General features: G+C 48.9%; 1 protein-coding gene across 2 annotated transcripts in view; it reads right to left on the bottom strand.

The window, feature by feature from the left end:
• Nucleotides 1-23,231, bottom strand: part of NAT10 (N-acetyltransferase 10) — a 37,213-nt gene extending 13,982 nt beyond the window's left edge. Inside the window, exons 1-15 of one of the 2 annotated variants that reach the window (XM_037128272.2) lie at nucleotides 23,085-23,231; nucleotides 20,306-20,428; nucleotides 19,572-19,663; nucleotides 15,736-15,907; nucleotides 14,318-14,440; nucleotides 12,953-13,014; nucleotides 11,233-11,347; nucleotides 11,031-11,138; nucleotides 7,097-7,230; nucleotides 6,320-6,413; nucleotides 6,101-6,199; nucleotides 2,960-3,096; nucleotides 1,539-1,663; nucleotides 940-1,090; nucleotides 574-670 (exon numbers count right to left, since the gene is read on the bottom strand). In XM_037128272.2, the coding sequence (XP_036984167.2) occupies nucleotides 574-670; nucleotides 940-1,090; nucleotides 1,539-1,663; nucleotides 2,960-3,096; nucleotides 6,101-6,199; nucleotides 6,320-6,413; nucleotides 7,097-7,230; nucleotides 11,031-11,138; nucleotides 11,233-11,347; nucleotides 12,953-13,014; nucleotides 14,318-14,440; nucleotides 15,736-15,907; nucleotides 19,572-19,663; nucleotides 20,306-20,413 (1,617 nt within the window). In that variant the 5' untranslated portion in view covers nucleotides 20,414-20,428; nucleotides 23,085-23,231. Of the gene's footprint in view, nucleotides 1-573; nucleotides 671-939; nucleotides 1,091-1,538; nucleotides 1,664-2,959; nucleotides 3,097-6,100; nucleotides 6,200-6,319; nucleotides 6,414-7,096; nucleotides 7,231-11,030; nucleotides 11,139-11,232; nucleotides 11,348-12,952; nucleotides 13,015-14,317; nucleotides 14,441-15,735; nucleotides 15,908-19,571; nucleotides 19,664-20,305; nucleotides 20,429-22,938; nucleotides 23,024-23,084 lie in introns of those variants that run through there. The other variant, XM_053673131.1, reaches the window with a different exon arrangement.
• Nucleotides 23,232-24,851: the final 1,620 nt, after the last annotated feature.

Genomic DNA, 24,851 nt, shown 5'->3' with positions numbered 1-24,851 from the left:
CTGGGACAGGGGCTCTGTCCTGACGGGAGGCTGCCACTCCGAGAAATCCGTCACCACTCCTGACACCGACTCTCCCGCCTCCCACGGACGGGCGTCCATAAAGCCACTACCCAGACACCCGGCACGTATCCTTTCCAACTCGCTCTTTAGTTGTCAAGACATTCAAATATTCTAAATTCTCACTCACTGCTCCTCAAAAGCAGCCCAGAGGAACAAGGCTGATGTCAGGTCAAAGAGCAGCAACCGCTACGTCACCTGAGCCTAAGAGCTTAGCAGACGGAGGAGAAATGGAGCGGCCCTTTAAAGTGGGCGATGCTCCCACCTCCCCAGTGCCCAGGCACGGAGCCACACGCAGGAATCCCACAGTCTGCGGGCGGAGCTGGAAGCCCAACGATCTCAACAACAGTGGGAGACACAATTTCTCCACCAAGGTCACTGGCCCTTGCCAATGTCAGGACACTGAAGTCCTCATGGACGTCACCTGACCCACTCCACTGCGTAACAGAAGATGCAAAAGGCCAAGTAAAAGGGGGCTGTTGGTGTGGAGTGCACCCGAGGGCTAGTGGCCGTCACCTTGTAGTGGGAAGCCACGTAGAGGGCCATGAGCCGCTGCAGGAAGACTTCGGAGGCCTTGTGGTAGCAGAAGAGGGTGTCTCTGTTCACATAGTAGCTGGATTTGGAGTTAAGCCATCGAAACAAATCAAAGACAGCCCACAGCAGGACAACTACTCCCAAAGGTGACCTGGAAGGGTGGGTTCCCCTCACCTTGGGAACGGGGACCCCGTGTTCCGAGCAGAAACACGTCAGAGAAAGGAAGGAGAGGAATCGAGAATGCTCAGCTTTCCCCCCTCCCTAGAAACCAAGGGCCGAGCCTTTCCCGTAACCCTCCCCCCTCCTCCCCCTGCCCCTCCGTGGGGCGCACGGAGCCCAGGAGGATACAGGTCACAGGCCTCGGGCAGCGGGCAGCCTGACACGATCCGGGTAATGTTGAGGCAGTCCAGGCACAGCAGGTCGTTCAGCCACTTCTCCACCGCATCCCCAGGGGCGTAGCGGATGGACTCCTGCAGGGACACCTCATGCAGTGTTCGCGCTGTATCCACAAAACACACACACACACAATGAGAAATGATTATTAAGTACTTTCTGGGTCAAAGAGCAAAGCCAATGTTTTACTGTATCTTTGTCACAGCATGCCCACATAAATATGGCTTGAGAATTTAAACTGAATGGCTCTGGACCGTTCTGGCGGACGAGCACCTTACCGGGACACAGATCCCAAAGGGCTCCCACTAAGCCGATGCGACTGAGCCCCGGGTGGGGACAAACAAGAGTGCCGCCACCAGAAGGCCCAGTCAGGCTCCCATCTGGTCACTGGCTTGCTACTCTTTGGAGAAAAGCAACTTCAGCTCTTAAGGACTGAGCCTTTCTGCCTCGCTGTAGGAAGGTCTGGTACCGCCCATGATGTCACGAGGGGAAGGCCCAGCAAGAGTGTAAAGGGACTCGCTGTGCATGCAGGGCCCGTGCAGAGCCGCAGGCACCTGAGGCCAGCCTGGCCGTGGTCGAGGTCTTGTTCTCGGCGGTGGTGCTGATCTGGCTCTGGGCGCTCTGCTGGCGGAGCTGCTGAATTAGCTTCAGGGACAGGGACCGACCGGTGCCCTCGTAGCTGCAGTAAAAGCAAAGGCAATCAGACACAAGGGCCCAAATCCATTCTCCAGAAGGGGGGAGAGAACTTCTTTCTTCATCCTATGGTGACACCACACTCTTGCCCCCCAGGGGCAGCCCCAACCACCTCTCAACTTCTGGGAGCACTCGGGCACCCCCAAAGGAGGCAGGGCAGCTCGGAGGCTCAGCCCAGAGCCATCCTGGGCTCGAGTCTGGCATGTCTACTTAGCACTTCTGGGTTTCTATATGGATGAACCTTAAAAACATTAGGCCAAGTGAAAGAAGCCAGTTGCAAAAGACCATATATTGTATGATTCCACTTATAAGCCATGTGCAGAATAGGCCAGACCTATACAAATAGGAAGCAGACTGAGGTTCCCTAAGACCGGGGTGGAGGGAGGCGCAGTTCTCCTTCAGGCTGATGAAGATGTTCTAACACTGACTGTGGTGATGACTGCGCTGCTCTGTGAATATACAAAACAATCCAACTCCACACTTTAAGTAGGTAAACAGTGTGGTATGTGAATTATATCTCAACAAAGCTGTTACCAAAAAAAGTAAAATCCACTTTAAATATTTTCAGTATTAAGAAAAGCACTCACTACAATAAATCTATAATGGAATTCATTTTTCAAGATGTGACTTCCATATCAAAATCTTTCCAATATTAAACATATGTATTTCTGACCTAGAAAATTTTCACAGTGATTATGGCAAAAAGCAAATTAAAAACAATATGTAAACTATATTTATGTTCTTATTCAAAATGAAAAAGCAAAATAAATGCAAAGAAAATGCACAGCAGAATTCTAACAAGCTCTGTCTAGATGAATGGATCAACAGTGACTCCATTCACTGGTGCCTGTTTTTTCCAAATTTTCTACAGCAAACATGAACTAAATATTTCAAACTTTAAAAAAAGCTCTTCAACCAGTATAAACCTGTTTTCTTATGCCAATTATAGAGTTACTTTCATACTTTCTCATAAGATCTAAGACACTGATATTGCCATCCACATACTTTTAAAAACTTGTCCAGGCCTGCAGACGGGAGACACTCGCCACCTGAGCTATGAGAGTCTCCAGTCTGTGCGTCCCATTTAAGGTCAGACCAGAGGCAACCTGGTCTGATTACTGAGAGGCCTGCTCCCATTTGCAAGAGCCCTGGGAGAGACGGAATCGGCCCCGAAGACTCAGACTTGGGGAATCAGACTCACCTACCCATGCCAATTTGCTACACGCCACCGGATCTGCAAGAACGGACCGTGAGAGCCCCGAGTGCGCACCGGGTGCCTTACCCGTTGATGGTGGATGCCATGAAAACAAGGTAGGGGCCCAGGAGGCTTTTCACCAGGGGCAAGGGGATGGCGGCGGCTTCGTCAATCACAACGAGTTCGGCCTGGCCCAGTTTCACGGCGTCTGCGGGGTGTATATACTGTGGGAAGGCAATGTCCACATGGTTAACTCGGCCACCTGATGTCCCACTGCTAATCGCCGAGAGAGAAGAGAGTCGTCATGAAGGCCTGCATCCTCTCTCTCTCCCTTCCCATTTCTGCTTTCTTGCTTTCCTCCTCCCACTTCTCCTTGGCAGGGCAAAAACGTAACGGCTTGGAATCAGACACCTGGGTTCCAACAGTTCGACCACCAATCGTGTGACTGTAATCGGGTCACTGAATCACATACAGCCTCAGAGTCCTCTCCTGTGAAATGCAGGAGACGCCTATCTGATGGCTGTTTGAGAGAAAAATCAGGTGAATCTAGAAATTCTTTGCATGGTGCCTGGCCCAGCGTGGCAGGTGATGCCTCCATTTCCTTCCTCTCCTCCGTATTCTCATGCTTCCCCGCAGCCTCACTCAGGCCCATGGGCCAGAGGCACAGGCTGGCAGTGGCTGATGGGAGGCTGTCAGATTTCTCAAGCGCCTGTGAGCTGGGTGCCATGCGCCAGGCTTTGATACTATTACTACAAAGGCCAAGTCTCCCTGCACTAGTGGATACTTCTAGACTTATTCCCCGCTTAATACACATAACAGGCACATGTTTCGTTATATTATTAGCTTGGCCACCTAATGCCCCAAACTTGCCATAAGCCTGACATCCTTACGCATGCAAACAAAGGGAAGCCCCTCAGTCTCTTCAGGACTTCCTGCTGTTTTAACTTTGCCAAAGGACACAAAGAGATATTTTATGGGAGAAAAACCTGCACAGCCAGTGAACAGAAGCAAAGGCACTCGACCCCATGAAGTACCGCAGGCATCAGTGCAGTGCGAGGGCAACAGGAAAGCCCGGCCCACGCACGCCCCGTCAAACTTAAACGGCAGTGGGACACCCAGTGTTTGGGAGGACTCAGGTGAACAAAAACTCAAAAAAAAAAAAAAAAGCTGATGTGAAGGTAAATTTAAAGAATCTGGCAAAATCCAAGAAAGCTGGAAAGCTACATATCTTGTAAAGCCCAACAATTCCACTTCTGGAAACATATAAATAAACTGTAGTATATACATATAGTTTTTAACATCAACCAGATCTGTAAGCTTCAATCTGGACTCATCTTAAATACAAACACTGAGTCAAAAAAGGCAAGCTGAAAAAGGACAAGCACAGTGTGTTACCGCTTATGGATGCATAATTATGCAGTAGAATATAAACACACGAACTGAGAGGAATCACACCAATCTCAGAAGAGAGTGACTATGGGGAGCGACAGAAAGGAATGGGACAGGGCGGGTTCAGGGGGGACTCAACTGTGTCTGTGACGGTTCAGAGCTTTAAAACAAACAACGAAGGTGACTTCTAAAGTATGAAGCAAACATAGCAAACAGCAGAATGTCGACATTTCTTAAGCCTGAGTACTGAGTATCTGAGTGTTATAGCGGCCTCTGTGTTTCTCTATACGATTTAAGTTTTTCGTTACGCGTAAGATTTTGTAACTGCTTTGCTAGAAGCTGATGGGTCAGGGAGGCAGCCACCCCACTCGTTCTAATAGCAGGACACACATCCTCACTAAGGCCCCATATCTTGGATCTTAAAGGGAAAAAAACGAAACAATCATAAAAGCAGCAGAAAGCAGTCCCCTAGAGGAGGCGTAGCAGGCTTCAATCTAATATCCTTTTTATCCCCTCCCCAGGTCCCGCACGAAGGAGGAAACCTCCAAGGGACATAAACGGGGCCTCGTGAAGTCAGGTCACCGCTTGTGTGTTTAAGCTCCAGTCTGGAGACAAGAGGACGCTGGTAATGAGCGCACGAGAGACTGGGACTGAAAACCCGAGGAACAGGTGGAGCAGAGCCAGAGCGTTTCAGCGAAAGGTTTCCTTCTTAATTTGTGCCTTTTCTTCAGTTTTAATCGATCTCTGTATTCTCACTGCCTGAAGCCTACTCCCCACCCCAACATCAGTCTTTCCTCCTCTCAGCTGAGGGAATCGGGCAAAATAGGAAAAAATGTGCAGAATGAGAGATTCTAGAAAGAGACCTAGTAAGGAAAAAAATTAAGATCCTCAGGTAAGAGGCACGAACACTCAACATCTTTTATAACCTGGGCCCTGACAGGCACACCTCCTTCACGGGTGTGGCTCCGTGACAGGTACGGAGGTCCAGGGCACAAACCGCCAAGTTAGCCTGGCCCACCTCCCACTTCAACCCCACTCCAAAAATCATCAACGAGCCTCTTGCACCAGGAGCCGGGGGGTCTCCGTCCTTCCTCAAGCCCGGCACACTGATGCTTCTCTACAATTTAACAAAACCTGCAGCCTTTGGACAAGTGAGAACCATTCAGGCTTACAGAGCACTGGAGATTTATAGAGCTTTTTGGGGAAACACTGTTGAAAAAGGAAAATGGGCTACCCTGAACCACAAAGATTCAGAGTCCATGCTTACAAAGTTCTTTTCTACAAAAAGATTTTATTTATTTATTTGTTTGTTTGTTTTAGAGAGTAGAAAAAGAGGGAAAAAGAGAGGGAGAGAAACATCAATGTGTGGCTGCCCCTCGGGCACCCCCCACCGGGTACCTGGCCCGCAACCCAGCCATGTGCCCGGCCCGGGAATGAAACCAGCCACCCTTGGTTCGCAGGCCGGTACTCAATCCATGGAGCCATACCAACCAGGCCAGTTCTTTCCTTTCTTTTAAATGGTGAGGTTATTGTTCTAGTTACTGAGGCGCCATTTCAAAATCTACCGTAACTAAACAAAATGAGAACTGACGTCAGATAGCATACTCTCAATCCCATTTACTAAACTTTCAAGGGTCAAAACTTCAACTTTTCAAGCTGTCTAAATACATTTGTTAGTTTGCTTGCATGTTTTTCTTTAGAAGAGGCCAAAAGTCTGGAATAGGTTTGTCCTAAAACAACTACCACACAAAAGGCATGCAATTACACAGCACATAAAGCGACTATAAAAAAAACAACCTGGAGCCATTTGAACACAGCAGGGTTTAGGACGCGCCTCACCTGAATGGTCTGCCTGTGCTCTCGGAATATGTTCACTCGGATCACTGCTTTGTTAAATTCGGGATTCAAAGACTGAATAATCTCGTAATCCAGATGCTCCTGATGGGGAAAGAGTGAAACCAGTGACAAACAGTAGGAAAGTAAGCACGCGGTCTACAGACTTCCCCCAGATTTAAACGCAGCGCTGAATCAAAATAAATTCTCGTCCCGATCACCTACCTGATACTGCAGTGCATCAAACCCTTTAAACACAAATTCGAACAGAGTGTGGAGGTTATCAGGGCTTGGGGAGGTAACAAAGATATTGGAGTACCTGTTCAACAAAAGAAGAAGAAAAAAAATTTTAAGTAATTAGGAAATTACTTAAATTTCCAGCCCTGGTGCTGCCGACTTGCTCAGGGACCTCAGGCCAGTCCTGAAACCCCTCAGGCCTAGGTTCCTCCACCGCCAAACGCTCACGGGATGACTAGTGACCAGCAGCACCACAGAAGATGGTGCGTACAGGACAGGGGAACGTGGCCTCCTAGGTCCACGCTAGGCCCAGTGTTTATGTCTGTGAAGTCGGAAGCACGAACTGCTGGCAGCTGCCTACATCTCCCAGCCAGAGCAAAAGACAGCAAGTAATGTCACTCAGGCAGCTCCTCAGAAGTACCTTCTACTGATCAGAATCATTAACGTGTCCAGCTGGTACTTTTCTCAGTCAGCAAAGCTGGTCATACACATGCGCACATCCTGAGGATTTGTAAGTTTCTCGCCAGCATTTCTTTGTTGCGTGTTTGTTCAACTTTGAATCCTGATCGCAAAGGCCCTGGTGTGGGTGTGAGTGTGTTCATCTGCACATGTGTACTTGCACCTCTGAGGAGTTGGGGGAATGTGCTGCTATTTCAAGGTGGGAACCAAAGACCTAGAAGTCACCCAGCAGAGCCTCCCAGTCCCGAGCCCCAGTCCCACACACTGCTGCCCCAGGGCCCCTCGAGATGGGGAAGACCCTCTTACCCAAAAGCCACTGCCCCAGCAATAGCCAACCCCAGGGCCGCAGATTTCCCCCTTCCTCGGGCGGCTGTGAGCGCAACGGTACTTCTCAGGGTCTTCTCAGAGATCCCCTCAATGAATTTCAAGACAGCTTTGGCCTGTGGAAAGAGACAAGAATTAGGTGAGCCCTGAGGAAGGCCAAGTTCCAGCCATCTGCCACCATCACCATGCAGACATCAGGCTGATGCCCAGGCCAAATAAAGGGGGGCGGTTCTCAAGGCCAGAGGGCAAGGCTCAGCATTTGGACTTCACTCCTGCAGTCACCTCCTCCGAGTCTTGAGGCTCTGAACACCGATCAGATGTCAATAAGCCCACATTCACATCCAGGGCAACTGCCCCTGCACAGCCCCACTTGCGCCTCCGACAGACACGTCAACTTCAAACCGACACCTAACGTGCCCTCAGACCCCCTCCGCCCGTCATCTTCCCCACCTTAGCCACTGTCCAACTGTTCAGGCTACAAGCCTTCTCCATGTCCCCCTGGCCGCTGATTTATCAGCAAGTCCCACCAGTGCTACCTTCAGAACACACCCCAAATCCTGCCATGCCTACCATTCTCCTCCTCTATTACTCCGACAGGAGCCACCATCCTCTCGCCCCCATTACTACAGGAGCCTCCTAATTAGGCTTTCTGCTCCCACCCCCCTTCCCCCACAGTTTAGATGCAACAGTGCCACCAGAGGGACCCTTGTACATGAAGCCTGGGGATGCCCCTGGTGGCTGTGCTGAGAAGAGACTGAGCCTAAGCCCTCCCGCTTCGCACAGAGTAAGGCCCAAAGCCCTTCCAGGGGCCTGCATGCCATCTTCGCCACCAATGGCTGCCTCCTCGCCACTCGCCCTGCTTCAGCCCACCAGGCCCCTTGCCAGTCCTCAAGCGCACCAGGCAGACTCCTACCTCGGGCCCAGGCAGCTGGAGATCCCTCAGCCGGGAGCACTCTTCCCCCAGAGAGCCACATGGCCCACTCCCTCAACAACTCCGTCAGTCTGCTCAAACACCTCTAAACGAGGCCTTCCCTGCCCACCTCGCCCAGAACTGCAGCATCCCACCCTCCTCCTGGCACAGCCTCCCCCCTCTGTCCTCCTCGCTGGGTTTCTCCATCATACACAGCACCCGCTAACTACAGGGTTTGCTTGTTTCCTTGACTCGGTGTGTCTCATCCCACCAGATTGTGAACTCTAGAAACAGGTGTCCCTCTGTGCACTGCTCAGACCATTGCCCAGAGGAGTGCCCGGCATCTAGGAGGGGAAGGAAGATGCCGGGGCACCGAACGAGCAGGGGGACAGCCACACTATGCAGGGGCCAAGTGGCTCTCCAACTGGCACCTGTCCTGAGCACAGGCCACTGAGACTGAGAGGAAGGCCCGCCTGGCCGGTCGGGTCCTGAGGAAGTTGCCTTACACACCCAGGCAGTGACACCAAGACACTGAGGAGATGCAGGCCCTGGCAGCCAGAAGGGAAGAAAGGAGAGGGCCACAGAAGCAGGTCTCCCCAGAGGGGAGATGTATATATGACACATGTCATATATGTATGTATCATAATTTCTTCATTCACCCATAGACAGACCCTTAGGTTGCTTCCGTATTTTGACTATTGTAAACAATGTTGCAATGAACAGGAAGGTGCAGACCTCTTTTTGAATTACTGTTTTACCTTTGGATATATTCCCAAAAGTGGAATTGCTGGGTGATGTAATAGTCCTACTTACTCTTTTTCAGTGGCTACACCAACCTACACTCCCGCCAGCAGCGCACATGGGTTCCATTTTCTCCACACCCGTGTCAGCACCTGCTGTCCCTCACCTGTTTGATGAGGGCTATTGTGCCGGGCGTGGAGTGGCACCTCACCGCGGTTTTAAATTTGCCTTTTTCCAAATGACTAGTGATGCTGAGCATCTTTTCATATTGTCTGCTGGCCTTTCAGGTTATCTCCTTTGTAGAAATGTCTATTCAGGTCCTTTGCCCATTTGTAAATTGGGGTATTTGAGTTCTCTGAATGCTGTGGGGATTGACCCCCTGTGAGGTTAGGGTCTGCAAATACGTCTTCCCAGTCTGAAGGGCTTCTCACGTGGCGGGTGGTGTCTTCTGCCTTTTCCGCTGATGCAGCGGTACTCACTAATGCTTCCACGTGGCTGCTTGTGCTTTGGGTGTCACACCCAAAAACTCACCACCAAGGCCGTGTTGAGAGCTCTGTTCTTATGTGTTACTCCAGGAATCTCAGCTCTCACATTTAAGTCTTTAACCCATTTCAAATCCATTTTTGTGAGTGGTAAGACACAGGTCCAGTTTCCGTCTTTTACACGTGGATATTATTCCAGCACCATTTATTACAAAGACTACCTCTCCTCCATTGAGTATTCTAGGCTCCCTGGTCAAATGCCAGTTGGTTGTATGTGATTTGGGTTTATTTCTGGGCTCTCGGTTCTGTTCCACTGGTCTGTGTGTCTGACTCGATGCCAGCACCATGCTTTTTTAGTGACTGCAAGCATTGCTTGAAATCACAAAGTGTAATACCTCCTGCTTTGTTCTTCTTTCTCAGGATTGCTTTGGCTATTCAGGGTCTTCTGCAGTTCTACACAAATTTCTAGGAGCGTTTTTAGTAAAAAATGCCATTAGAATCTTGATAGGGACTGCACCAAATTTGTAGGTGGCTTTCAGTAGTGACATTTTCACAACACAGGGGTGGGCAAAAGTACGTTAACAGTTGTAATACAAATAAATACCAATTCATCAACAATAGCACACAAATAAACTCGTGTTTCACATACTCACAACTGTAAACCTACTTTGCCCGGCCCAGGGTATCTTTCCATTCACTGGTGTCTTCTTTGATTTCTCTATCAGTGCCTCGTAGTTTCCAGCAGAGATCTTTCCCTTCCTTAGTGAAATTTATTTCTAAGTATTTTACCGTTTTCCTTTCTGTTTCAGAAATTTCACTGTTAGCGTGCCACCTTCTATTTTTAATGCATGCTCTTCTGTGTTTACTAATGGGGGGGGCAGCAGCTATAAGCCACAGGTTTTCCTGTGACGCTACCACTGACATTGCAGTTTCTCCCTCTTCTGCCCTTCTTCCCTCTTCTGCCTCACCCCCCCTCTCTGGTGGTACAGAGAGTACTGGGAAATGGTTTAAAGCCTAGAGCCTGCAGGCTGGACTGCACAGTCAGCTAGGAGCTGGTGATTCTGTCTCCAGGAGAAAGAGAAAAACCAGCCTGTTTTGACTCAGCCCCAGGTAGGTGCTGTCAGTGCAGCTGTTTTCCACCACGACAGCAGAGCCCAGGACCAGGAGGCTCAGGCTAGACCAGAGCCCCGAACACACCTGACAGTTTGAAGGGCTCTGGGCCCAGTCCGCTCCTGGTGCAGCCCAGGAACCCCCAGGCCTGGAGTTCACCAGCCCCGGCCGCCTCAATGAGCAGAGAACCGCCCACACCCAGCCTGCTGTCTGTACCTAACAATCAAGTCCATCCCCCACAGGGCCCTCACCAGGCCTCCCACTGGATGCAGGGTAAGTACGGGGTCCTCAAGCTCTCCTCTCACTTCTATACATGGCAAAAGCAAAAGCCTTTATGTCATCAAAACTTAAATGAAAGAACACAAGCATATCACCCTCTCTTGGGAGAAGTGTGAAGGGAGTTCTTCTTTAAATCTAATCCATCTCTCCCCAAATCCCAGCTCTCTGAACTGTTGGGGGGGGGAGGCAGGTAATCCTGGACTTCTGCTGTGAACCCAGACAAGACAGAACAGCCCTGCTGTTGCTGCGGAAGTTTGAACAAGAGAAAATGCCTCTTCCCCAGGGAGGAGCCAAGTCCTGACTTGCCCTAGTGTGGCTTCTGTGGCTTTCTGCGCGCCAGTTTACCTCCGGGCAGCTCCTGCTGAGACAGGGCGCTTCTGAACGCCGCACTCACCTGGTCCAGGGTCCTGCAGCAGTCCACCAGCACGCCCACCGGCTGCGTGTCCTGCAAGCTCTCCTTCAACTCCCTCAGCTCCAGCTCAGAGGGACCCAGACTCTCATCCTACCAGAGAGGAGAGGAGGTTTGCCGCTGCCCTGGAGGAGTCAACATAGAACACGCAGCCTCCCCCACATTCTCAGACCCCTGGCTGACTCACCGGGGCCTGGGGAGGCAGGGCCTCAATGCTGGCAGCGTGGGAAGAGATGGGCAGGATGTTGAGCTCATCATCGATGACAAGACACTTCTTACAAGAGGTCAGAGAAAGAATAAATCTGAGGGATAAAACCACCATAGTGAGGTGTTGTCGGGCGAGAAGGCCATTGTCTACACAACCAAAATGCAGCTTTTTTTAAAACAAGATTTTTATTTATTTACTTTAGAGAGAGAAAGAGAGGAAGAAAAAGAAGAGAAACATCAATGTGTGGTTGCCTTTCGAGCGCCCCCTACCAGGGACCTGGCCCGCAACCCAGGCATGTGCCCTAGACTGGAAATCCAACTGCTTACACTTGATTCACAGGCTGGCACTCAATCCGCTGAGCCAAGGGCCAAGATGAGGCTTTTCTTTAAGAAAATCATCAAGTCTTTGAGAAGCCACAGAAAGCCAACACCCAGATGGAGAGCAACATTAGGAGATTCCAAGCCTCCTCTACAGGGAACCTGAACACACTTTACACAGCGAAGAAGAAAACCGAGAACTCTCTTGAGAGACTGATTACAAGCACCCCTCTCGTGCACAGCCGCCCCAGCTCGCTGAGCCGTGAGGCCCTTCCCGCACTCTCCCACGCTCGCCCTCCGCACTATGGTGTCTCGGGCCACCCTCAAAGGGGGAACTCCAAGCCCACCCAACACAGGCTCACTGGTCACACAAGGGAACATACACCAAAGGGTTTATCTTCTGTCAAAGGAAGAAACTATAAAGAACAGGGAGGGCAGGGAAGCTCCCTTAAGAAATATAGCAAACATTCTTGCATGCAGAAAAAAACGTGTTTGTCTATGAAACTAAAACTTCTCCCACAAATGCAAGAAAAAGGCCTCATGTGCTCCTTTCGCAAGCTTCGATTCTCCCCAAGAGCCCATGGTAACTTCCTGGCCCGCCCCCACTAAGTTAAAGTCTCTGAGATGGTTGAAATTCAAAAGGCCCCAGGGTTCATCAAGGCCAGGATTTCCAAACCTCAGCACTGCTGACACTTTAGACCAGAGCACTCTGTGCCTTTTAAGCTGTTCAGCAGCATCACTGACCTCTACCCACTAGATGCCAACAGCACCCCCTACCAAACCCCCTCTTCCCCAAGTCGGGACAATCAAAATGACCCCCCACACTGCCAGATGCCCCTGGGAAAACCGCTCCTGCACAGGACTACTGATCTCAGGCCACAGTTCCTTAAGATATTCCACAGGCTGCTAACCGGTGCTCCGTAAAAAAGGGCCCTGTGGCCAAGTAAGTGTGGGAAACCATCACTTAAACAGGCCCCTGCTGCTGCAAGACTCTCAGAGGCTACAATAAGCTAATGTGACTCTTCACAAAGGGGAAAGAGTACCGGCATTTCCCAGACGTATCGGGCCACAGAGCCCTTTTGTCACAAGGTCCCTCTTTAAAACACAAGTGTTCTGCAAAACACATTTCAGGAACAGTGACCCAGACAAATCACCCCCTTGGCAGGTGAGTAAGCTAAGCGCCAGAGAGGGAGAGCGGCTTGGTCGGGGCCGGGAGCCTGACAGAACCCAGTCTCCTGGCCCCAGTCTCCTGGCCCCGCTTCCCGCTCACTTCTACTGCTTCCTGCCGGTCTGGGGCTCCTCCGCTACCTTCCCTCAGACAGACAGAAGAGGAAAGTACTCCTCCCACAACTGAGGGACTAAGAAAGGTGCTGCAGACCTACCTCTCATTAAATCTTCCCACCACATCCTGATGGGCCTCGGTCCTGTATCTTGAATGCACATCCTGAAAGAGACAACATCAGTGAATGGAGGCATCCACTGAGGCCTGAGGCCCGGCGTCCAAATGTGAAGACGTTCTATCAAGCATGTCAGGGATTAAGGAGGCACCGGTGACACTGCTGGGAATGCACCCCGCTTCTCCATAACCTGCTGCACGGAACTGGCCAAACACCACCTACCAGAACCGGGGTCGGACACCAGATGCAATGCTTCTCGAGCACCCCTACCAGGGATCTGGCCCGCAACCCAGGCATGTGCCCTAGACTGGAAATCAAACTGCTTACACTTGATTCACAGGCTGGCACTCAATCCACTGAGCCAAGGTGGATTGGCCCAAGGTGGAGTACAACAAACTTCCCTCACCTCATCTTTGCCTTTTTCCCCATTTTATCCAGCATTACGAAGTGTATTTGTTCATTTAATAAAACATACATACCAACAGTACCAGGCATGCTGGGCACATGCTGGTGTTTAATGCTCTGTTTCCGTGGAGCTTAGAGTCTCATGATTGAGGGAGACAGAGGAGTAAACACATGCCTGTGTTGGCGAATGCTACCAGTGAAAGCCAGGGCACAGTGACAGCAAATGGGGGTGGGGGCCTCCCACGTGGGGTAGTGAGGGAAGGCCCTCTGAGGGGGTAAGCACACAGCCAAGTAAGAGACGGAGGAAAAACAGACCAACTGCTGTGGGCACAAAGTCGTCTGTTCGTTGACAAATATTTAATGACTGGGCAATCTCCCAGGGCCGCGGAATGTACCAGTGAAGAGAACTAAGTCCCTTCTCCTATGAAGTTTAACGACTAGCACAGGAGCTAACAAAAAATCCATTTTAACAAAAAATGAAGTAGGTTAAAGGAGTGACAGACAAAACCACCTATGCTCGACTACGTGATAAAAGATCACACTGAGCAGGTGGTATCTGAGCAGGGACTTAAGTACAGTGAGGAAGTGAGCCAGGCAGAACCCTGCGCAGCTCCTTTATTGCAATACGCCAGTGCAGGCACTGGCACAACTCTCTACTATTTCAGAAACTTCGCTGCATAACAGGTGCATCGTGTCCGATTCTCACTGGTGTAGAATTTGCAAAGGCCCTGCAATGAATGCAAATTCAGAGCTTCCTAGGCACACTCGTGGCCAGGGAGATTTCTTTGCAGTGACTTTCTCATCAGCTGCAGTCAAAGAGCACCCAGCCCAGAGACTGTGATGACCGTTCATGGAGTTGCTTGACAGGAATTCTTAAAAGTGGCCCACGGTAAAAACGCAGACTGTCTGAACCCTCCATGATTAAGGTAAAAAACGGGCACCTACCATGGTCATCGTGTACAACTGCTTGAGTGAATGCATGGTGCGCAGGAGGATAACCACCAGCCCACCGCCTTCCACGGTTTCGATAGTCCTGGCCAGCAGGTTTGGAGTCAGAGCTTCAAAATCCTGGGAGAAGGAGAGCTTAGAAAGGGCTGCTCATGCAAAGAGCACCACAGGGAGGCTTAACCAGGGCCAGGAGGTAAAGTAAAGGAGGGCGTCAGAGCATGAACTCAAGACCACACCCTCGCCCAACTCACGGGGTGAGTGTGGACGGGGAGACGCACACACACAGCCCGACACAAGGGTTCCACAGAAGAAAGCCCTGGAGAACAGGTGTACCCGGCTTCATAATCTCCGATAACACCCTATCTGACAGAAGTCCTCCCATCTTCTTGGATTCACACTTCAATTCCAAATAGATTCGTTCTGATACATTTATAGATGGAAACTGTTGGGACAAAATTCAACTGCACCACGTGGGGGAGCCACCGCCTAAAGAGGCCACCATCACTGCAGTTGGAACAGAGGCGCGCGCACACTAACAGCGCCCCCTGGAGGGCAGCAGTCAGGGGAGGAGCTGGCAAAACGCTTTTTCCTGGCCTCCAAGGTGGGAGGCAAGCCAAAGGCAGGAAAAAAAATGGAACTCCTATTCATGATTTTCCCCCCACTTCTTCATTCGTATTTTGTAAGGCATGTTTTATAATGTATATATAATCACAATATACATATAGGTAATAAATACACAGCAAAATGTGGAGATTTGTGCTTAAATGTCTTTTTTACAAATCAAAGAATAAAAAAGCCACCAGCTCTCAAAACAAAGAAAAGTGTGAAATGCAGTCTACTAACTTGCCAGGCAAAAGAGTAAGTACCAGTGAAGAAATTTACCAGGGGTAGTTCTCCAAGCTGGGAAAGTGAGGGGATTTTAAGGGCCAGAAGCGGGTGGGGGGAGTGCCGGTCATGCTGGTCGAGCACTGAGGGGGACTCAGGAGTGCACAGGTCTGTGCCCAGCTGGTTAGAAAGAGCCTTACTGCTCATCTGCCACCAAAGTCTTCAGTGGGTTCCAATAAAGATCTGGGGTCCTCAGCTCACTTAAGTTCATGGTGCTTTATTGGCTTTAGCTACTTAGAACCAATGGCAACAACACATCACTACCAGTTTTGGTATCTCTAGACAAGTGCCACTTTAAGTAGGAAACTTTGTTTTTGTACAGGATGAATTATCAAGTTCCCTTTGGAGAGTGGCCAAGGATTCCACTGATGGTGCTGGGGGAGGCGGGCACATGTGAGCCTTCTCTCCTTCCTGTGCACGTGTCCTCACGGGGACCGGGCAGCCCGAGCTCACTGTGCACGTGTCCTCATGGGGACCAGGCAGCACCCCTCAGTGCTGACTGCAGTCCAAGGCTGGAGGATGTCACCCACCTGGAGAACACACATGCCAAAGGTGTTGCCCAGGATCTTGTGAGTCTCGTTGTAGTAGCAGTAGCGGATGTTTGTGGCGGCGACAAAGAGTTCAAAGGGGTCATCTTGCTTTATGTTCAGCGTTCCATTCTTTATTTTCTTCTGTAGCTGACGCATTCTTTTCTTCCGGTGACTGCAATCACCCCCCATCCCATGAGAGCCAGTTAACCAGAAGGGCTGAAGAGCTGGGAGCAGGGGCTAAGCGCAATGATCACCCTCTTAGACCCCGAGAGCCCGGAGGAAACTTGGAAATTGTGGGGCTAAGCCTGTGCCTTGAAAGAAAACCAGAGCAGCACTGAAGCAGAGTGGTTAAGGAGATGGGTTTTGGAGGAAGACAGTGGCGAGTCTGGGTGTGAACACTGCTGTTTTGCGCTGTCACTTCAGCAAATGCTTCACTTAACAAGAAGGGTAATGAAAATACCTAAAGCTCTTACTGGCCAGGGCTGGACAGCACCCTCAGTGGCCTCATCACCTCAGTCTCCAGCTACTGCTTCAACTACACGGTGCTGCACACCAGGAGACCTGGGACCGGCATGGAGACAGCAGGCTACGTTCCCCATCTTTCCTAATGAACCCATCCACCTCCTTCCCAGACTGGGGATCGGATCCTCGAGGGCAGCGCTGACCTAGGACAATGCTGATGGAGGATGTGAGGGTGGAGGTAAAAGCTGGGCACCTCTCAGAACTCCCTGAACTCTTCTTTCGTCTTACAAATGCTGAGTGTCCACCTGCCATTTAATTCTGACTTTTAGCAAAACAGAGAAAACAAGAAAGTTTCAGAACTGAGGACCACAGCTGATCATACTGTTACCGTGGTTCTCTGAGTAAGTAGCTAGAACCAAGGTCTCCCGTCTGGTCCTGCACTTCCTCATCTGTGAAACAAGGCAGTCGGAAGAGCTGATTTCCAAGGCCCCTCTCACTCATGCCTTTGCCCACGACTGAGAAGAAACCATCAGCTTTAACCTGATGCCCTGTGACATCAAGAAAGGGCTGCAAGAGCTACAAAAGGCCCAGAGAGATTTTTGAAAGTGACATCAGGTGGGTTAAGCTCAAAAGGCAAGCCTTCCAGGAACACGCGGGCTGCCTCCTCCCACACCCACCCAGCACCGACCAACCGAACCGCAGTGAGAACCACAAGCCCCAGAAACTTACTGACCAGCAAGAGGCCTTATTCTCAATCTGTACTGAAAACGTTTACCTGCCTAAGAATGAAAGAATACTAACAAGAAGATTTATGAAAAAATCTAGCTTCTTTCAGGCAGAATCAAGTCTCTTTAAGACCAAAGGAGATACACTAATCAAATTTAGCCTTTGGACTAAGTAACACTAAAATAATTTTAGAGCCTGTTAACAAGAGTTAATTCAACAAATATTAGCTGAGCGCACACTACGAACATGTCAGATCACCCAAAAACATGAAAATATAAAGAGATCAACAGGAGAGGCCTCCTAAATAAATAAACTTACTACCAGGAGAAAAAAAAACACCAGTGTGCAAAGGACTAGCCCCAGAGAGGGGAAGAACCCAGGCTGACAGGTGCTGAAGGGGCAGGGGAGCCATGAGCTGGGACTGATGAGGGACTGGGGAACCGCTGCAGGAAGGAGGCGGGCCCTGAGAGGTGGGGAGCACTCGCAGAGGTGGCAGTGGCACCCCAAGCAGAGGCCGCAGGTGCAAAGGCAGGAAGTCCGACCTCACCAGACAGCAGCCAGAGCTGGAGACACGACTTCGGAGTCAGTATCAGAGACAAACGCACCAGAGATAGGTGGAGAAGAGGCCCAAAGGCAGAACCACACGTGCCAGCTGGGCTAGCACATTGATAAGAGGAAGGGAAAGGGGAGGAGTCAGAAAGGTGGTGTGAGTAAGCGATGTAGAGGCCGAACGAGGAAGCATTTCTGATGTGCCAAGTGACAGCGCCCTACGCCCCAGACTCCTCTATACACAGAGCTGTAGCTAGAACCTCCAAGTTTCTGCTAGGTGACCAACCCCGCCTCTCCTGGCCCAGGGGTGGGCATCTTTCCACAAGAATTTGAGACAAAGACTGATTTCTATGTAGCTGGACCTGAAACATATAAAACTCAAGTGCTGTTTCCGCAATGGGGACAACAGAAAACAGAACGCTGAGCTAAGGTGGGAAGAGCTAGAGTGGACGAACTGCACTGAGAGAATGAGTGGGGCTGGGAGTGCCGGCACTCTGGCTCTGCCTCGAAGCGGAGCTGAAGCCTCACGCCTGGAGAGTTCACAAGTGACCCCTGAGGCTCCAACGAACCCCTCTGTGCCTAAGCGGTTTGTGTTAGAGGTCTGCTATTTACTACTACAAGTCTTTTTCTTTGTTTAAGATTTTATTTATTTATCTTTAGAGGGGAAGGGAAGGAGAGAGGGAGAGAAATATCAATGTATGGTTGCCTCTCATGTGTCCCCTGCTGGGAACTGGCCTGCAACCCAGGCATGTGCCCTGACTGGGAATCAAACTGCAATCCTCTGGTTCGCAGGTCTGCGTGCGCTCAATCCACTGAGCTACACCAGCCAGGGCCACAACTACAAGTCTTAAAATCGCAGCTTCAAAAAAGTAAGATCAAGCCCTGGCTGGTGTAGCTCAGTGGATTGAGCGCGGGCCTGCAAACCACACGATCGCGGTTCGATTCCCAGTCAGGGCACATGCCTGGGTTGCAGGCCGGTTCCCTGCAGGCCAGTTCCCAGCAGGGGACGCACAAAAAAGGCAACCATACATTGATGTTTCTCTCCATCTCTCCTTCCCCCCTTCCCCTCTAAAGATAAATAAATAATTAAAAAAAAAAAAGTAAGATCAGCCCACTGTCAAACACAGCACTGAACTACTGAGGAAAGAGTTCAGAAAAGAAGGAAAAGTTCTCAAATTGGGCATCAGGTCACCAGCAATCTCCAAGAGCACAACTTGGTCATGACAGCAGAAGCAAGAGCCAGACAGCAGGGAAGGTGGCCAGGAAGTGCAAAAGGCTTGCACTTCAAGGTGTTTGGCAATGAGAGTGAGAGAAAAAGCTGGCCTGGGGGATAAAGCTGGGTGTGTAGCTAATCTTGAAAGGAAAGAGCTGAGCAGTTTAACAGGAAAAAGGAGAAAACTTCACAGGGGTACAGAGTGTCCGAGAGAGGACAGAAGGTAAAGATTCTGAAAGCAGTTTGAGAAGAGATGCACAGTAGATTAAGGGGTTTGCTTTAAACACGGGATGAGCCCTGGCTCGGTTGGTTGGAGCATCGTCCCATGAACGGAAAGGTCGTGGGCTCGATTCCCAGTCAGGGCACATGCCCAGGCTGCACGTTTGATCCCCAGTCAGGGTGCCTACAAGAAGGGAATCAATCGGCGCCTCTCTCGCACACTTTCTCTCCTCCCTCTCTCTAAAAGCAATTAAAAAATGTCCTTGGGTAAGGAAAAAAAAAGTAAAGAAGAAAGAAAAACATGGGATGAGGTATAGCCTCCTCAGAAACAAAAGGGAAAGAAAGAGTGATAACATCAAGTAAATTTGAGGTAACATGAAGTAAAATTGAAGAAGCTTGCGTTAAATGAGCCTAGAAAAGTAGAAAGAAAAATCATGTGCAGAAAGCAAATCGTTGCACTGGGGACTGAAAGAGCGTGAAAATTATCTGAAACGTATTATCAGGAATGAAGGAAAGGTACCCACCCCATCATTTTCTCTGTTCAGAAGTGACCTGAGACTAACTCCACTAACAATCTCAGGAAACTACGGCAGGGAATCCTCTCCTGGCTCTCGGCTAACAAGCAGGAACTGTCAGTAGCTTGGGACACTTGAAGGGCCAAGCTTACCTGCTAAACCCCAGCTCTTTCTTGTAACACCACAGCACTGACGGCCGAGCCTTCACGGTTGCTTTGGACAACATGTGATGAAGTATGACCACCTGCCAAAGGAAAAAGTCACAGACTCTCAGGGGCGAAAAAGACTTCTGAGACTGCCATCCAGAAAACCTCATTTGACAGATGCGGAAACTAAACTGAGGGCCGGGGAAGTGTCCAAGGTCACCAGGCGACTGGTGCTGAAGTTGGAACTAGAAGCCAGGTCACATACACTAAACCTTGTGCTCAGTCCACCACCCCAGGCATCAAGAGCTGTTAACCCTCTGCTAATAACTCTAAATACAGAGTATTTATTACTTACAGAAAAATAAAGGGCCCTGGCTGGTGTGGCTCAATGGACTGAGTGCCAGCCTGCAAACTAAGGGGTCGCTGGTTCGATTCCCAATCAGGGCACATGCCTGGGTTGCAGGCCAGGTCCCTGGTAGGGGGGGGCATAAAAGGCAACCACACATTGATATTTCTCTCCCTCTTTCTTTCTCGCTTCCCCTCTCTCTAAAAATAAATAAGAACTTCAAATAAATAAAATTTTTTTAAAAAAGAAAAGAAAAAGAAAGGTTCTCCAGTAGGCATTTTACTTAAAGGAAGCCAATCAAGGGACCTTAATGTCATTCTGTGCTAAAACCTAAGAGGGCCAATGACATGCTGACTCTTTGGGACAGTATCAGGAAGCACATACCACGTCTCACCTGGTCTTTTCCTCGATCTCCAACCACAACAAAGAGAGACCTTTGCCGCTCAGCTACCCCATTCTCTATGAGAATCCGGATCCGGTTATCCACTTTCTTCCGATGCATGGTGAAGTAATATCACTGCTCAGAAAGGAGACACTGGACGTGAAGACCAGACTCTGGGTGAGGGACATGAGCTGCTGCCTCCTGTGGGGCTAGGCGCTCTACTAGGCGCCTTTATGGGCATCATCTTAACCTTCAAACAGCTCCCTAGGGAAGCCATCACCCATTGGGAAACTGAGGCTTGGGGAGGGGATGAAAATGTTCCCTCCACCTGGGAAGTCAGCAGGAAAGCTGTAAGTCACACCTCTATGGACGAGTATTTTTTTAAAAATCAGAAACAATGTTCAAAAAAATAGAATGACTGTCCTGGCTGGTTGGGAGCTTCATCCCATACACCAGAACATTGCAGGTTCAATCCCAGGTCAGGGCACATAACTGATTGGTGTTTTCCTCTCTCACTCTCTCCCTTCTTCTCTCTTCTTCTCTCTCTAATATCAACAAACATATCCTTGGGTGACAAGTAAAAAATAAACATTTAAAAAGTAGAACGACTAAACTATACAATGGTACATCTTTAGATAAGAAGGCAGTTTTCAACAAAACTTTTTCAAAATCATTTGAAAACTAAGGATACAGGTAAAGATGCTTATGAGAGAATAACATGATGTGATTAAGCATAATACCATTTTTTGTGCATATACATAACTCATAGAGAAAGAAAAAGACTGGAAGAAAACACCAAAGTATTCGGTATTGGATTGGCCAAAAAGTTTGTGGTTTTTTTTTCTATAAAAAGGTTCTAGTAGCACTTAGTTGCTTTTAATCTTATTTGAAATAATTTTGTTAGATTGTATTGTGACAGCTGTCATATCAGTGTGCATTTTTTAAAAAATTGGTGAATTTTTGTGTAGCCATTTCACTACTGAAGGTGGAAGAAAATATGCAACATTTTTGGCATATTATGCTTTATTATTTCAAGAAAGGTAAAAACACAAGTGAAACCCAAAATAGATCTGTACTACGTATGGAGAAGGTGTTTGTACTGTGACTGACTGAATGTGTCAAAGGTGGTTAGTGAAGTTTCATTCTGGAGATTTCTCACTGGACAATGTTCCACAGTTGGGTAGACCATTGAAGTTCATAACAATCAAATCAAGGCATTAATTGAAAACAATCAATGTTATACCATGCAGGAGATAGCTGACATACTCAAAATATCCAAATCAATAAAGTTATTGGTGAAAATGAAAAATGTGTCTTATTTTATGGGAAAAACCACACAGACTTTTTGGCCAATCCACTAGTTATTTCTGGATTGTGAGGTTGCAGGTGATTCTTAATTTGTGGTTCTTTGGGGGGTGGGGTGGGTGGTTGTTTTGCTTTTTAAAATTCACATGCATTATTAATAAAGTCAGGGGAAAAAAATCAATGATCACTATGATGAAATGAGTCCAACTGTTGCTTCAAGGGAGAGAAAAACCATACTGAAGCCTGTACAAGAAGACCTCAAAAATTACTGTAATTACATATAATAAAATATTGCACCATTACCATAATACACCAAAGAAACATCAGCTGTATCAACTGTATTACTGTAACAAAAAATTTTAAAGGATAGGTCACTTAGAAACTCCAGTGCCTACTACATTCTGAACATAAAGCTCATTAACTGAACCTTAATCATGCCTCAGCTGTCCTCCTAAGCTCCCAATCCAAATAGGAAATTTAGCAGCTCTATTTTACCATGAACACCACGACACAATCAGTGGTTCCTATTTTATACGGAAAGGACCAAGTATAAATACTCAAGTACCCCAAGAAAGAAAAGAAAAACTACACAGACAGGACTTACTCTCAAGTCTGCCTGACTCCAAAGCCTAAGGTCTTTCCGTTTTTTTCCAACCTGCACAGCTTGCAGGCTGTGTTGCGGACTACATAAAGACCCTATAATAATCAATTAAAATTAATTATTGGGACTGCTTTTTGCTCTAGTTACCGTGGGAGCCCCACAAGTAGTACGACACAAAGTCTTGACCTTAAGGAACTTTCATTATCCTTGAAGAAGACATTTAAATGAAAAGATGAGGAATAATCTGTGTAAGACAAAATTTGACCACTACAGACAGTGAGATTACGGTGGTTTGGAGTTGCCCAGAAGTCTTAACGAATGAGGAAGGCCTTACAGGAGAAAATAGGTGGTTATTTTTCATTCATTCAACTATTCGTCTAACAAATATACATAGGATCTATGTGCCAGCCACCATTCTAGGTGGTGCACTGGCAAACAAAACAACTTTTGAATGTGACTGCTGAATAAAGAGTTTAAACGAATGAGCTTGGTGAAGTAACCAGGAGTGTGGGAGGATCTGGAATCAAGATTGCCTCAGTTCCATGCCCAGGCGGCAACCAGGAACCGTGGGCAAGCTCCACGGAAAGCAAAAGTGTTGTCACTCACCCAATCCCCTCCACCCCTCTCTCCCACCCAGCCAGAGGTCTCTAGAGAGTGGAAATCGAACGACGTAACCCCAGAGAGCGCAGGAGAAGCATGCCCGAAAGGGGCCGCCTACTGGGGAATAGGATCCTGTCACCTAGGAGAGCCTGGGTGAGGCAGCCGTCGACGTGGGCCGGGCAGAGGCCTGGGTGCAGAAACTTCGTCTTCTAGCCAGTCTCCTCCAGGCACGAGGAAACGGACACCGACCTCGGCACCTAGCCCCAACCATCCCGTTAGGAGTACCTGCGTCTGGAGCTCAGCGAATTCCAAACAGCAGCAAAGCGGAAGCACGTGGGCCTCGAAAGCACGTGGGACGCCAAACCACCCCAGACAACCAGCGCAGCAGACGGCCCCTAGCGGATGCCTGCAGTCGGTAATCCAGGCCCGCACTGCTCCGCGACGCGCGTCTGGCTCGGGCGCTGGTTGGCTGTGCGTGCCCAAGCGCGCAACGGGTGCGGCGACTGCAAGCCAGTGGGGACCTTCCTCAACCCTGTCTCCGAGTGATGACGTCAAGGAGCGGGAGGCGGAGCTGCAACCTAGGTCCACGCAGGGGCTGAGTTTCAGCCTCTGCCTTCGGTGCAGAATGTAGTTGTCTCTTGTTGAAATTAAGACACCTAACTACCAAGGACAAATTAAGCGTACAGATGTCCGCACCGTCTCTGCCACTGTGCCAGGTAGCTCGGGTGTCGAGGTAGGTACGGGCAGCACAGGGTTAGAAGTTCAGGGTTTTCAGTGTTCGCCTTGTTACGCGAGACGAGTCATTTTACTGATCCTAAACAGCGCACCGTTTTAACGACAGGATAAGGAAACTCAAACTCAATCAGGCCTCTTTCATCTCATCGACCCTCCTTCATACTTAGCCGGTAATCCTGTAGTGTGGAATTCTGTAGGTTGTCTACCCATTGCGGCCGCTGTACTTGGCAGATTCCTTTAAGGTCTTTACCTGACCCTCAAATGCCGGGGCTCTTCTGAAACCCAGCTCCAGGGCCCTGCTCTTCTCGTTACTGCCAACCCCGTCTAGCAACCAGAACTCGCGCTAAGGACATGACTACAGGGCCACCCATACTTACGATTACGTTGTCTTCGGACCAGATCGTTGGACTTAATACTTTCTTCTTGAACACCTCAAACTCAGAATGTCTGAAGCCGAATTCATTTCTCTTGCCCCCCCCCAAATTTTATAAAGGAACTTCCAGATCTAATGTAATAATCAGCACCGCCACCCATCCAGTCCAACATCCACCATCAAATTCTTTAATTCACTCAAGATTTCAATATGCCAGATACAAGGGATAGTAACCACATTTCCGTCCCTTGTGAAGCTTACATAATTCTAGATAGGTTTTAAGAATAAAACATCCGGCAAGTGACTAAAGATATTATTTTAGAGGTGAGCATGAAGGAAACAGAATTCATGAGTCGTCTTCCCTGCTGAAAGCATGTAGACTCCAAAATGGGAAAATCCTTGGCAAAGCAGCCAGTGTGGCCACAGGACAGTAATAAGGAAAATGGAATACGGCAGAAAATTAGGATATACAATGAAGGGCACGTGGGTCAGATTTAGAAAACTCCAGGTATGAGAAACCACTGCAGTTTGGGAAACGGTGTAAGTGACAAAATTGGAGGTGCCCTTTTAAAAGGCTCATTCTGGCCAATGTGCAAAAATTGTACTACATAAGAGCAAGGGTAGAAGCATGGAGAACCATTTACAAGCTACTGTAGTTCACTGTTCAAAGCTGGTAATGGTGGTCACAAGTGCTAGATGACTCAGGACATATTTTCAGTAGAAGCAGGTGGGTTTGCTTAAGGACCAGATACAGGGTATGAAAATCAATGACCATCTCCAAAGTGTATTTGCCCTGAGCAACCAGATGAATGTAAGCTAATCAAAAGGGCAATTTGGAATACTCATGACATTGTCAAATCAAGACACTTAGTATGAATTGGTTCAGAGTTTGGGACCTAAAAATATTTAGGGTTAACTTAAATACTAATTGTGTCATAACCATG

Source organism: Artibeus jamaicensis, unplaced genomic scaffold, assembly GCF_021234435.1.
Source record: "Artibeus jamaicensis isolate MK-2021 breed Jamaican fruit bat unplaced genomic scaffold, CSHL_Jam_final contig_797, whole genome shotgun sequence".
NCBI lineage: Eukaryota > Metazoa > Chordata > Mammalia > Chiroptera > Phyllostomidae > Artibeus > Artibeus jamaicensis.
Note: the sequence above shows the minus strand (reverse complement) of the source record. Positions and strands in the feature narration are given on the sequence as shown.